At 43.0% G+C, this 14,000-nt stretch overlaps 1 protein-coding gene across 10 annotated transcripts in view; it reads left to right on the top strand.

Moving 5' to 3' along the window:
- The window catches only part of EPHA5 (EPH receptor A5), a 319,531-nt gene extending 313,840 nt beyond the window's left edge, over nt 1-5,691 (top strand). For all 10 annotated transcript variants that reach the window (XM_073340244.1, XM_073340243.1, XM_073340239.1 and 7 more), the window contains one exon: nt 431-5,691. In XM_073340244.1, the coding sequence (XP_073196345.1) occupies nt 431-536 (106 nt within the window). In that variant the 3' untranslated portion in view covers nt 537-5,691. The remainder of the gene's footprint in view (nt 1-430) is intronic.
- The last annotated feature ends 8,309 nt before the right edge of the window (nt 5,692-14,000 follow it).

The following is a 14,000-nucleotide window of genomic DNA, read 5'->3' as shown; positions in this document are numbered from 1 at the left end:
CAACCTGATGTGAAAATTAAAGACAGAGGCTATGCCATCATTTTGATGTATTCACTTTAATCTGCTCAGAACATCAGCTGAAGGAAATAGTTTCGCCTGGTGCAGCGTTGAAGTCAGATGTTTCACATTTACACAGTTAGCTCAAACATTTTCAAAATGAGGAGACGAAAGTTTGGCTCCTAGCTCCTGATTTAAGCTCTGGCCTGCTATATGTCCTTGGCAAATTACTTCACTTCTCAGGGCCTGAGATTTCCCCATCTGTTTAAAAAAAAAAAGGATAATGATACCGCCTTTGTAAAGCAGTCTGAGATCCATGTACGGTAAGCGTGAGGTGTTGGTATCACTATCCATTTACAGCACCTAGAAGTTATTAAATACTGAGATCTGCCCACAGTAATCTAGAGAACCTACATGTGCTTTCTCCACACAGGGATTTGAGGCGGCTTGGAGTGACACTTGTTGGTCACCAGAAGAAGATAATGAGCAGCCTTCAAGAGATGAAGGTCCAGTTGGTGAATGGGATGGTGCCGTTGTAACTTGGTTTTAAAGTCACTTTCTCAAGTGATCGACCCTGCACTTTGTAAACTAGCCCTGAGATTTATTATAACAAAAAGAACAAAAAAAGGGAAAGTCGGTTATTTCTATAACTGAAGGACATTGGCCTCTGCCACATAATTTATAATCAGTGTTTGACTAAAAAATTTCCTTTCCTTCCTATTTGTGTCTTCATATTCATGAAGTAAATGTAACATGCATGGAAATGGATCTACTGTACATGAGGTTAACCATTTTCTTATGCTTCAGCAACAACAACAACAAGAAAAAGCCTTCCCACCACACTTTGTCTGTACATGGAATATATAGAGAGCACCTTTATATACTGAATTATGGCAGCACACGTTAATACTTCCAAGGACTTAACTTGAATGGAAAAGTTTTGTAGCCATTCATGGGCTAACAAAAGCTGCAGTTTCCTGAAGTTTACTTCAAGTCTTAATTGTCTACAGAAGTGTATTGAAGAGCAATATGATTAGATTATTTCTTGATAGATATTTTGTTTTGTAAATTTAAAAAATGCTGTTACACAGCGTTAAGTTATAGAGACTAGTGTAGAAACATGTTGCTTGTCCAGTGGCAAATACAATACAGGGTGTATATTTCCCCCCTCTGTGTTATAAAGTTCCTTTTAATTTGCTCTTCTGTGAGATGAATACATGATTAATATGTATATACTGTACAGTTTGCTACACATCCAGGTACAAGAATTTTTGGTTTGACTTGGTTTTGGTTGTTTTGTGCTACCACTTTGCTTATATTTTTGCTGCTGTTTGGTTCAAACAACATATAGAAACAAAGCTTTCAGGAGTTTTAATTACATATGTGAGGTAACAAGAGTGCATTTCAATAAAAGCTGTTTCTCCCTCTGTTTCTAACTGAGCTCTGGATATTACGGGGCAGATTTCAAAAGCATAAATGGGAGTTAGCCATCCAACTCACATTGGCTTTCAGTGGCAGTTGGGTACGTAACTTCTTCTGGACCTTTGAAAGTCTCCCCCTAAAATATCCAGCATGGCTCAGCACCCCTGTGTACTGTGACCAGTCTGCTGCAAATGGATTTAATCTCAGGGACCCATGTGTTTCCAAGCCAGCTGGGTCTGGGTAGAGACTAGTCACTGTTTTTAGCTCTGGATCTAGAGGGCACACTCCCAGGCTCAGACCTCTTGTTTTGAGCCCTAATTGGCTTGTCAGTCCACCAGCCTGGACAATAAAACCAGTGCCTCTGACCTCCTGAGCCACTCAGTTGCTTACACACGCTAGCCCAGAGCTCCACTGAGGCTGTGGGCTCTCTGGGGTACGAGGTTAACTCCTTACAGGACAACACGCCAGGGAAGCAGGGAGCGCAGGCTTAGGCAAGGAATCTCTTCACCACAGACACTTTACTCTTCAGAAGTGTGGTCTGTTCATGTTTCAGGCTGGACAAAGTCCCTCCTGCCCTCTTTTTCCACCAAGCCTTCAGTTCTGTGGTGATGGCCAGCCGCCCAACTCAGAGCAGCACCCCTTCTTAAGTGCAGTCTCTGTCTCCTTCACCCAGGTGCTCCTCTGGAAAGCTTATCCCTTCCCTCCTTCAGGCCCCAGTGTAGAAAAAACATCGTTCAATTGAGTCAGCAGTTGGGAGACAATCAAAGTGGATGGCCCTAGACTGCCATATTGATGCTTTCTCCTGATGTCCCTTCAATGAGATGTCAAGCAGCTTTCCTAGGTAGGGTGTCTATCTGCAACACAATTCAATAAGCTTACCTTGATTAACGTTAGGCTTGTGTTCGGCACATCATACAAAATGGAGTTTCTAACACAAGATGGAGGTTACAATTTGATTCTTTGCAGAATATGAGAGAGCCAAGGGGGGTGAGGTAATCTTTTAATGGACCAACTTCAATTTGTGGAAGAGACCAGCTTTCGAGCTACATAAAGCCAGACCTGAAGAAGAGCTCTGGGTAACTCAATAGCACGTCTCTCTCACCAACAGAAGTTGGTCCATTAAAAGATATTACCTCACCCTCCTTGTTAGTTTGATACAGACATGTCCCACTCTGTCACAAAGCACATAGGAGCAGAAGGAGAAATGTGCTGAATTTGATAAATGCGGTGGAATCCTATAGTAAGGATGTCATTTGTTTGAACAACATTGCTCTAGCCAGAACTCGCCTGTAACCAGTTTCTGTTTGCACATAGTAAAGCACGGGTGCTGGGATTTTCAAAGGAACCTATGGGAATTAGGCACCCAGCTCCCATTGAATTCCATCTTGAAACAATGAGGGACTTTGATTGTATTTTCTGTATAGATGGAATTCTCCAATTGTCCATAATAGGCCCCATAGTTCGTTTTAAGAAAAAAGTCTCTGTTAAAGATAGGGATTGAAAGACTTGCTCAAATGATGGCAAATATTTTTCATTATTCTAGGGAATATTAGTTGTTTATGTGGGTTGGATAGCATCTTGCAGAATTCTTTCTTGAAGATGGTATCAACATATTCTGTTTTCCTTTCTCTTCTTCACCTCTGGAATAAAAGAACATCTAATCTGTTGCTTAAATTATTCATTCCTCTCACTCAGAAGCAAGTATCTGAATACCACTTTAGTTGTTCTTAAACATCTTTTCTTTTATACTTCCTCAAACCCCAAATACAAATAGCAGCTTCTAATAAAACAAAATCTCTCACAAAGAAAGATGGGGCTTGTGCTCCTAAATCCCTTTAGTGCATCTGCAAGTTTCCTGCAAACATGTTTAGTAAAAGCATATACCTAAAAAACCATCTTCCTTCTAGAACTGTTAGTTACTTCTCAGTGAGATATGGTACCTTTCCAATTGGTGACAGGTCCAGGGGTGAACAGGTGTAGGAAGAAGTCAGATGTATCTGGAAAGGGAGTAAAGAAATGCTTTCTTCCTACATCTGTTCACCCCTGGGCCTGCCACCAATTGGAAAGGTACCAAATTCATCTGCAAATGTGAGAAATGGAAAAAAGAGACAACTTATACCAGAAGGGTGAGGTTTGACAAATCTTGATTGTGTGATTTCTTGTCTTATTGTTTTATTTTTGTCAGCCACTGGGCCACAAAGAAAAAAAACCCAAATCAAGACATAACAATTGCCACACAAAAGGAGATTTGTCAAATAATAATATTATTAGAGTTGTCAGGGGAACCGTTGTGGGATTCTCTGTGTCTTCCTGCCTGCACTGCTTTGTAAAATAATCCGTAGGAAGACAGACAGAACAACTTATTTCTTCTGGAGGAATTCTTCAATTGCCACTTGCATCAATCAGCTGTACTTGGAGAGATTTTTATTAGCAACTTCCAGCTCTTATCCTCTCCCTTTTCTGCCTGTTCTCTTCTGTCACTGGTTAACTGATGGAGCGAAGTAGCACTCTGTGAAAAATGCAAGGAGGAGTTTGGCTTTGTTCTTTTTTGTGGGCTTTTAAAATAAAGTTCCCTTGGCCATTTGTGTTTTTCAAATGCATATACAGTGTGTTGGGGATTTACTACATGAAGGTGAGAATTACCTTCTCAGAACAGTGTAATCAGTTTCCATTTGCTGGACCAGCCTTCAGAATATCTTTATGGTTAACTAGTAGAAAAGAGAATGCCCGTAACCAGATTGCATTTGTAAATAATTTGGGCACTTTTTCTTAATTATTTAAATACCTATACAAACCTTTTTAGATTTAATGCAAGCAAGTACGTTGCTACAAATCTGTTTATAATAGACTCTGTATATGAGTGGAAAAAAAACCATGACCAAGATTTTCGAAAACGGGGGGCCTAAATCAGTGCCCTGATTTTCCAAAGTGCAGCCAAGATTCCTGTTGTAGCCAGAGAGGGAGCTGCTGGGTGCTCAGCATATTGGAAAATCAAGCCGTTCATTTAGTTATCTAAATATGGATTTTGGATCCAATCCTTAGGCACCCAGTTTTTAAGCTGGAATTTTCAAAAGAGGCTATGGGATTTAGGTCCAGATCCCCAAAGGTATTTAGGCTCCTAACTCCCATTTGATTTCAATGGGAGTTAGGCATCTAAATATCTTTGAGGATCTGGGCCTACGCACCTAACTCCCTTAGGGCCCTCTGACAGTTGCAGTCTAAAATCTTAGTCAATGTATCTTTATTTTACCTTAGCAGAGTTGGGATATCATTCAAAGCACAAGAAGAGAAATTTTCTTTTGGAAGGTATTTTTCATTATTATACAAGAAAGGGTAGCAAGTAAAAATAAGTAGGTTAAAATCAGGTATTAGAAATGGACTATTGTATATATTGTCATGCAGTAGAATTGGGTCACAATGTTTTTCTGGTTTTGCTCTGTCTAAGCACAGAGGGGGAAAAAAGTGAAGTACTATAGTTAGCTATCCTTATAGTGGTCTACCAGAAATTAAAACCTGAAAGAAAAATGCAAATGTTACCTACATTAAGATGGTGAAGTTTGATAATCAGAAGTAAATTGTTAGATGTACTTAGAGTATATACCTAGGGTAAGTCAAAGAGGTTTGCTCTTCCAACTCAGTAGCCCAGATGGTTACATAGATCACTTTTTTTCAGTCCATTTTGCTGCTAATTGTAAGGGAATATTTCAAGGGGAACGGGAGATAAGAACATTCTTTTTCATCTCTGAAGGAGGAAGTCTTTCGAAGCGCAGTTCTTGTTTAGAGTGACCTCCGTTTATTCTGTGGAGAAGTTATCTAATCATAAAAAAAAAGACTGATGAAAAAAAGTCCGCTGTAAACTTTATTTATTCCTTCTATATGTTAACAAAAATATGATGACGGTGCAAAAGCTGTGTCTATTCGGTGTTGAATATAAACATGTAGAAGTCCCAGTGGTCAAGATATTGTGACTCCTAAGGCTGCTGCAGTTTTGAAACGAGTCATTAAGAAGTGTGTGAAATACATTGACAGCAGTCTGAGAGTAAGGTATAGTTTCGAGTCCTTTATTATTAAGTCTTTCTAAACCCCTTAGTGCAGGTGGGTTAGGACTCGGAGTGCTTCTATTAAACAATGCCCCAATTTGCATTAGGTTTGATTCCCTGCATTGGAGTTTTAACTCATAGAAGGCTTAGCATTGCTGTATTTATTTCCTTTTATTTTCATTTTTCCTTTGATGCTTTATGCGCATTTTGTTTGTGTACATGTTTTTGTAGTGTAAGATATAAAATTTTATATTTTTTCATAAAAATAAAAATCTTTGAATAACAGTGACATCCTGATGTGGATCATGCTCACGCTGTTGGTACTTTGTACATAATCCCAACTCATCATTCAAAATGATGGGGTCTAAATTAGCTGTTACCACTCAAGAAAGAGATTTTGGAGTCACTCTGGATAGTTCTCTGTAATCATCTGCAGTGGCAGTCAAAAAAGCTACCAGAATGTTAGGAACCATTAGGAAAGGGATCCATAATAAGACAGGAAATATCATAATGCCACTATATAAATACATGATATGCCCACCCCTTGAATACTGTTCTTTAGAACGCGTCACCAGGGGAGGTTGTGAAGGCCAAAAGTATAACTGTGTTCAAAAAAGAATTAGATGAGTTCACGGAGTACAGCTCCATCAATGGCTATTAGTCAAGATGGTCAGGGATGTAACCCCATGCTCTGGGTGTCCCTAGCCTCCAAGTGCCAGAAGCTGGGAGTGGACAACAGGGATGGATCACTCTATAACTGCCCTGTTCTGTTCATTTCCTCTGAAACACCTGGTGTTGGTGACTGACAGAAGACAAGATATTGGGCTAGGTGGACCATTGATCTGATCCAATATGGCCATACCTATGTTCTTATGTTTCTACTCATAAATTCCGATGAGTCCCACAAAACACTAGACTCGCCTCTCGCTGACTTGCTTACAGTGTTGTGAATTCATGATATTTATCCCAAGTCTCCTGATAGTTGTTTTTCTCAAAGCTTCAGCTCCTTGAGTCCTGTGATTTCCTGAGAATCTCAGACTTCATTTAAAAGAAAAATAAATTTCTAGCCTTTATGGTTACTGAGAAAAGTCTGAACAGATGAACCCTGGAGGCTCAGAAACCACTAAGCGAATATAAAGAACCACACATTTATTGTTTTCTTTTAAAAAAATCTCATGATTTTCAAGACAATCTCCTTATTTTAAGAGGTACCTGCTTCTTAATTTTTGTAATGTTTTCCTTTAGCAATACTGTGCTGTGTATCTGTCTAGCTATTTATAACACTCCTACCAATCGTATCTTAATTCTCAGTAATTCTGTCTGGGATTTGAACCCACATCCATTTTAGTCAGCACACTTGATAGTCAAATAGGAACTGAGTCAAAGCCCATAGATGTCAATGGGAGTCTTCAATGAACTCTGAATAGGGCCAATAGCCCTTTTTAGGACACAGCTAGATTAAGCTACTCCAGGAAAAGCATGTAGCATGCGTGTGAATTCCTGCCACCCTTCAGGCAGCAAGGGGGCTCCTTTCCCCCCACCTGCAGCTCCAGTCATGCAAGGTGATATGAAGTTCACACCACACCCACACCCTACTCAGTCGGCAAGGCTACCAGAAGAGACGGCATGGCATGCAACCATCAGCTACTTTTGAATCAGTAAAACTGAAATGCTATGGAGATAGGCAGCATGTTGTTTTTTCAGGGTAAATCATTGTGGTTGCCCTTGAACACAGGAGAATCAGAGCAATTCTTAGTTTGTGGAGCTTAAAGGGCTGGAGACCGTCTGTGTATCATCACTAGCCTGGGACCAGGTTCAGCTCCTTGCTCTGCTACATGCTTCCTGGGTGCCTGTGGTCAAGTGATAACAATGGAAGGAGCCTAAATACTTTTTTGGATCTGGGCTGTACCATCTGTGCCTCAACTTCCTGGAGCTAACAGCACTTCCCTTCCTCACACGGGTGTTGGGAGGATAGATACACTAAAGACTGTGAAAGGGGCCAGGTGAGTACCACGGGTATCTAGAGAGAGGGAGATGGGGACTTCCTGGTGGAGAGAGATGCTTTGGCAATGCAAGGAAAAGCAGAAAGCCTCCAGCTAAACACCCTGAAAAGCGAGGGTGCAATCACCATATAGGATAATGTCACACTATGGCCTGGAAGGGGGAATGCCTTACAAATCTCCTGTGCTCTGAGGGGAGTCACCCCTAGATCCACAGCGTATTGCACCCATCGGTGCCTGCATTCTGCTCCTGTGCCCAGCCTTGCAGAGGGTCCTGGCAGCCTGCAAATGGATACCGCTGCAGCCAGCCCATGGGGGAGAGAGGAGAGAATCAGCTTCCACGTGCCTGGCAATGGACCCCCAAGCAGCACTGGCTTATGGGTTTGTATCCAATGTGGTTATTCGATTGCAAGAGTAACACATACTGTTGTGTGTGTGGCTGTGTGTGTGAGAACAGCGGCTCGCACAATACTGTGGGTGGGTGTTTGTATAAGGGAGAATGTTGCCTCCTACCAGTGTGTGTGTGTGTGAGAGAGAACAGCAGCTCACACAGTACAGCATGTGTGTATGTGTAGTTGTGAGTGAGAACAGTGGCTCACGAAATTCTGGGGGTGGCTGTCGGTGAATGAGAGCAACAGGTGACAGCCAGGCTTCACAAGGCGTGGGACAAAACGGAACAGAGATTCCGCACACCCCAGTTCTGGTACCCAGCCCCCACCTCTTTCCTAGTCCTTACTTTTCACTTCCCTTGACTCCAACTTGTTTGTTTAACAGAGACATTTCTTCCCCGGAGTTGGAACCAGTAAAATCATCACAACTGATAAAAAAAAGAAAAGAAAGAAGTCATGTCAAATTTCAAAATCATTTTTGTTGTGTCGGTTTTGAAAATGATTATTTTTGTGGGCTTTCTTTTTCAGTTTTTTGTGATCAATACAATCTACTGAAAACATACTTTTGCCTCTCCCGGTCTCCCCTTTTTTTGCTTTGTTTTGCCACTCTGTAACTTTTGATTGGCTAACTTAGTCACACGGTGAGAGAGATTTTAATTTTTTTTCCAAATCACTATACATTTCCCATTGTTTCTGAAGTCAACTGTGTCTGTCTCTCCGCTCAGATGTGCAGCAGAAAGACAGTGAGACTCACTGTCAGAGAAAGCTCATGCCAAATAATCACACAGAGATGAATAAAATGAGGCTTCCTCCCCGTGGAACCAGCTCTCTGCTTTGGGCAGAGAAACACAGGCATTGCCAGACTGGATCAGGCTGATGGTCCATCTAGCCCAGTATCCTGCCTCCGACCGTGTTCAGCGCCAGACGCTTCAAAGGAAGGTTAAACAATTCCCAGGCAGGTGGATGTGGGATCTGCACCCCTCCCCCACATACACACCATTAGCCCAAATGCACCATTGCAGCGGGGCAATATTATTGTTCAGTGCTCCCTCTGCTCTTCCCCAAATGACTGCATTGGCCTCTCTGTTGGTTTTAACATCACCCATTGCCAGAAGGAAGCCAAATCAGGCTGGGTTTGTGCTCCAGGCTTTAGGGCTCCCACCAGCCAAGCCAGGAGAACCGCATGAACCTAACTAGAGACATCTGTGTATTTCCCCAGCTTTTTGCATTCTGTCCCCTCTCCCTTGCTCTGAAAGGAGGCAGAGCAAGTGAGAATGACTCTCTCCCACACCTGTCTCCCCTCCCCATCGGGACACGCATTTGATAGGGGAAACTTTCCCCCTCCCCCCCGCTGTTGAAAACCTTCATCTGGTCAGTGTCAATGGCCAAAGCCTCAAAAGCCAAGTTGTTGTCACTGAATCAAAACTGATACACTTTAAACCTGCTAGAGCTGCGGTGGGCTGCTTAGGGATTGTGGATGACACTGGGCACTCTGCATGTCTGTTTCAGGCTGCAAACTCCATTTTGCTTGTAAGGCAGGTCTTACTAATCTTCTTAATCTTTCTTTTCTTGCCTCCCCTTTGGACTAAAATGCCAAGGTGGTAGAGGGCTAACAACAGCAGGCCCTTAAATTTGGATGAGCACTCTTGGACAAAGAAATAGCTACCACCCAGCCCGGACTAGTTGTTTAAGTCTGAACTCCAGGGGTGGCAACTTAGCAGCAGTCACCTGGCAAAGGTTATAAAAGCAGATCTAGCAGCCCCCCTCCCCCTTTAAAAGAGATCAGAAAGACTCAGTTCTGCAGAAGAAGTCACAGCAGGAGGAGAGGAAGGATCCTCCATTCCTCAGAGGATGCTGCCCAAAGAATGGTCCAGAATGGTGAGGAAACTGAGGCAGAGAAACACAGGTAGGTGTTTCATTGTTTTGTCGGGATCTGTGCTTTTTGCACGCTAAGTGAATCGTAGCTGTTTAGAAATCTTTGCAAAGTCTGTGAGCCCACTGACTTCACCTCCCCCTAAAGAGTTAAACTGTAAACCCAGGGTGCCCCCAAGGTTGGAGCTCTGGGGAAGTGTGTATTTAAGTTTGTGGGGTAGAGGGGAGTCAATACTGGTTCTGGGGCTTAGGGTATCTGGGCTGTTTGCTCCCTTTTCTGTGAGAGGCTAACAAAATGGGGGCCTCCACCCAGGAAATGGGGGGCAGTAATAACAACACTTACCTGCCTCACCGCTATGTTCTGAGCTTCATTTCAGGCACTGGCTGTAATGTGCTTGGGGGCCCTTGCCTGCAAGATGCTCTCTGAGGCCTGGATCCTTCATCTTTAAAGTTGACGTGGGGGGGTCCCTATTGATTTGAATCAGAGCAGGATCAGGCTCCAATTGCACAGTATCTGAAGTGCTCTCCTCCCTGCTCTTGGCTTGCTGAGCAAACAGCAGTGTCAGGGAGGAAGACTTTTCCTGTAACTGAGGAAAATAACTTGGAAGGAATTTTCTGACAGGAATTTCTCCACACTGCTCTGCATAACTCCTCAGTCCTCCCATGCTACATAATGGTTTTTACTGAAATGGAAGCAAGTTGAGAAGAAAGGTGAATTTAACAGGGCTACAGAGGTTTTTGTCCCACCACTTCCCTCCCGGTACACTCCTGCATTATGGATCTGAAACAGCCTGGGGCTGAAGGCTAGAGGCCAGATTTTCAGAAGTGCTCAGCGCCCCTTAGCTCCCGCTGTCCTCGGAGACGCTGCTTCTTTTTGAAAATTGAGCCACTTCATTTCGAGCGAGTTACAAAAGCACTCAGGGCCATATTTTCAAGTGCTCAGCACCTACAGCTGGGGGCCAGATATTTCACAGGAAAAGAGCTCCCATTTAGGCTCTGAAATCAAGGACTGATTTTTTCTAAAGAGCTCAGTGCCCGTTCTATTGATCCCTTTGAAAGATGGCCTGCATGGGGATGTAGGCCAGTTGTACGGTACATACTCTGGGCCCTGGGTTTAATTCGTGGCGTCTTTAGTTTTGAGAAAGCAGCATAGTCTAGTGGGTAGGGCACTGGACTGGGCCTCAGTTTCTCTTCCCTCCTACGCCTGTTGGATGTGCTGTAGCACAAACAGGAGTTAATTCAGGGAAGTCCTATGGCCTGTGTTGTACAGGAAGTCAGGCTAGGTGATCACAGTGGGCCGTATGATTTATGAAAATTCAACTGCTTTCTTTGGTGCCTAGACTTTCTCATTAGGTATCCATATATCTAGATGATACTTATAGAATGCAACCTTTTAAAAAAAATTACAGGTCTGTATGTATAATAAATGCCATGAAGATTAAATAGGGGAGGTGAACCTAGGATAAGATGAGAGACGAATAAAGGAGAAAATAGTTTGCAGAAGGTTGCAGGTTTTTTCTTTTCACGTTACACAGCAACAGCAATCTCATGTGAGTACCCACTGAGAGGGGAAAGAGCGAATTAACAACTGGCTGCAGAAATCAGACATTGTAAAGATAAACTGAAAGATTTAGGGGACGGTTGATTGAGGTTAAGACACTAGACTGGACTCAGGACACTGGGCTTCAATTCCCCACATTGCCACACGTTTCCTGCGTGAAGCTGCTCAGGTCTGGTTTTTCAAATGTGTTTATGGCCAGATTTGAAAGTGCTCAGCCCCCCCTGTTGAGCTGCGTGGATATAATTGTGGCCTCAAAGTCAGTGGGCCAGAATTTCACCCTCTGGTGCTGTTCTCTGTTTTACAAATGGGAATAAGGATGTTTCCTTTCCCCAGCATTCTCTGTCTTGTCTGTACCGACTGTAAACTCTTGGGGCAGGGTCTGTCTCTTTGGCCTAGGGCACCTGACACAATGGGGCACTCATCTCCATCAAGGCCTCTCGCTGCTACCGTAATATAGATTGATTGAAATTGCAGATCTCCGAGTCAAGAGCAAATGAGTAGATCTCGGAGGAGAATTTGTCCCCAGATCTTTCAGATGAACAAATCCTTTATCTATGCGGAACAAGTCCTGTGCTGCTGTCCTAAGCAATGGTACAACACAATGGCCAGGAAATAATTCTCTTGAATTCACTAGAAACCTTGCTGGAATCTAAGTCTGGATCCAGGTTGACTAAGGGTTGACAGTCCCCCTTTATTATCATTGTTCAGCTCATGTTGGCCTGCATCTGGGAGATGTGCATAAGATCAGGAGGCCTTTAACCATCGCTCCCTCATGGCAAATGACATTAAACAAGGAGATCCAGTTGTCTTAGTCTCATTGAGAAATGTGCTTCCTTCTCACCTGTCAGCAAGCTATCATCACCCTTTTTTGGTGTTCATTAAAACCAGAATCTTTTTACCTTCCAAGAAGGGGAGTGTGACTGACTTTATTATCATAGGACTATAAGGATCAAGTTTGCCACTTGACAGCTTCTTCCTTTAGTTTGTGTCGATTCTAACCACTCATGGAAGTGACCTAAATGTCATTGTGCTCCTTGCACCTTTGCTCCATGCACAGAATCGGTGGATGTTGTTCCCTACTTCTTTACACCTACTTTCCACTGGTGTAATCCCCTTGATTTCAGTGGAATTGGTTGTCTGTAGTTTTCTTTTAATAAACAACTCGAGTGAAATCGTGTGGGGCTAACCCTACTGATGTTGATGTCAAAACCCTGTTGACTTCAGTAGGATTAGGATTTTACCCTTCTCATTTAAGTTGAGCTATTCCATGTATTGCACATTGACTACCTTACTTTGCATGAAGTTGCATTGATTTCTGTGGGACCACTCTCCAAGTAAGGTCGTATTTAACAGGGGTAAGGATGCCAGAATCTGGCCAATAGTGTATACAGACAGATTTTCAAAGAACTCAGCTCCCAGTTAAGCAGCTGAACTTCATGGGAGCTGCTGAGCATTCAGCCCTGCTGCCAATCTGGCCCTGGGCAGAGCATTTTAAAAATAACACGTAGACCATTGAGCAGCACTTGATTTGGATCTACGGCGCTTGGCAAACAAGGAACTAAATTAGATACATTAGCTAGAGAAATAATTTCACAAGTGACAAGTGGACCAATAGCTATTGACTATCCTGATTGGGTTTTGCAGGAAAATGCTTGGTAAAAGTAATGGGTACACTTCTAAACTCATTTGGGGCTTTGTGTGTTCTTCATTGGGAGTGATTGGAACTGCAGGAAGTAGGAACATAAAGCGCTGTGCCAGGGAAGCTGGCTTTCTTCTTTGCAGCAGCCTGATGCAAAGACACTCCACAAAATTGTTACAAGCCTGTTCTAATAGCGATAAAAAAAGAAACTCTATCAGAATTACCAGCCTCTAGAGGGTGCTTCCAAACATGATGTATTGCCAGTCTCTGTGTTAAGAATAATAATAAAATAAAAAAAAAACCCTAGATATTATAAAAGCTGCTCTGATCCACTTGCTGGCATGCAGGAATAGAATAAGCATTAAAATGGAATTATAATGGCATTTTAAAACTCCCCTCATTTTCCTTTTTCATTATTTTTAATATCCCATTAAGGGGGAAATTTAGGTTTGAGAGGGGAAAGTAAAGAAGCTGAAATCTTCTATTTCGATGCTGGCAGGTAGATGCAATTCTTCACCATGCATAGGGCAAAGGACTTCTTTCAGGGCCGGATTCTGACACACTCATTCACGTTGAATATCTCGGGAGTGGTTCCTTGGAAGGCAGTGGGAATGTTTGGAGTAAGGTGCTGTACAATGGGAGCAACTGGCCCTCTGTCTCTCCCATTCTGCAGGTGTCTCTTTTTAGTCTTTCTCTGCTTTGGGTTGATGGCTTACATAGTCATGTCCTGGATGAGCACAATAAGCCACAGGGTAGATGATATAGTTGAAAGACTGTGTGGCCTAATGGATAGGGTATTGGTGTGGGAGCCAGGAGAGCTGGGTTCTACTCCCGGCCTTATATGTGACCTTGGGCAGTCCACTCCACCTTTCTGTGCCTCTGTTTACCCTCCCCCCATCTGAGAATGAGGCCTGGATTCTCTCTCTGTATGTGTATGTACAGCCTGGTTGTGGCTGTGATCTTGGTCTGGCCTCTAACTGCTGCTGTGAATCAAAGGAGGACTCCGGCATCCCAGGGTGTCAGTCCGGTACCTTTCCTGAGCTCTAAACCCACTGTCGATTGTGAAGACTGTCGCGTCTC

This window comes from Lepidochelys kempii, chromosome 4 (genome assembly GCF_965140265.1).
Source record: "Lepidochelys kempii isolate rLepKem1 chromosome 4, rLepKem1.hap2, whole genome shotgun sequence".
Taxonomy (NCBI): Eukaryota; Metazoa; Chordata; order Testudines; family Cheloniidae; genus Lepidochelys; species Lepidochelys kempii.
This window is presented reverse-complemented; position numbering and strand designations above follow the sequence as displayed.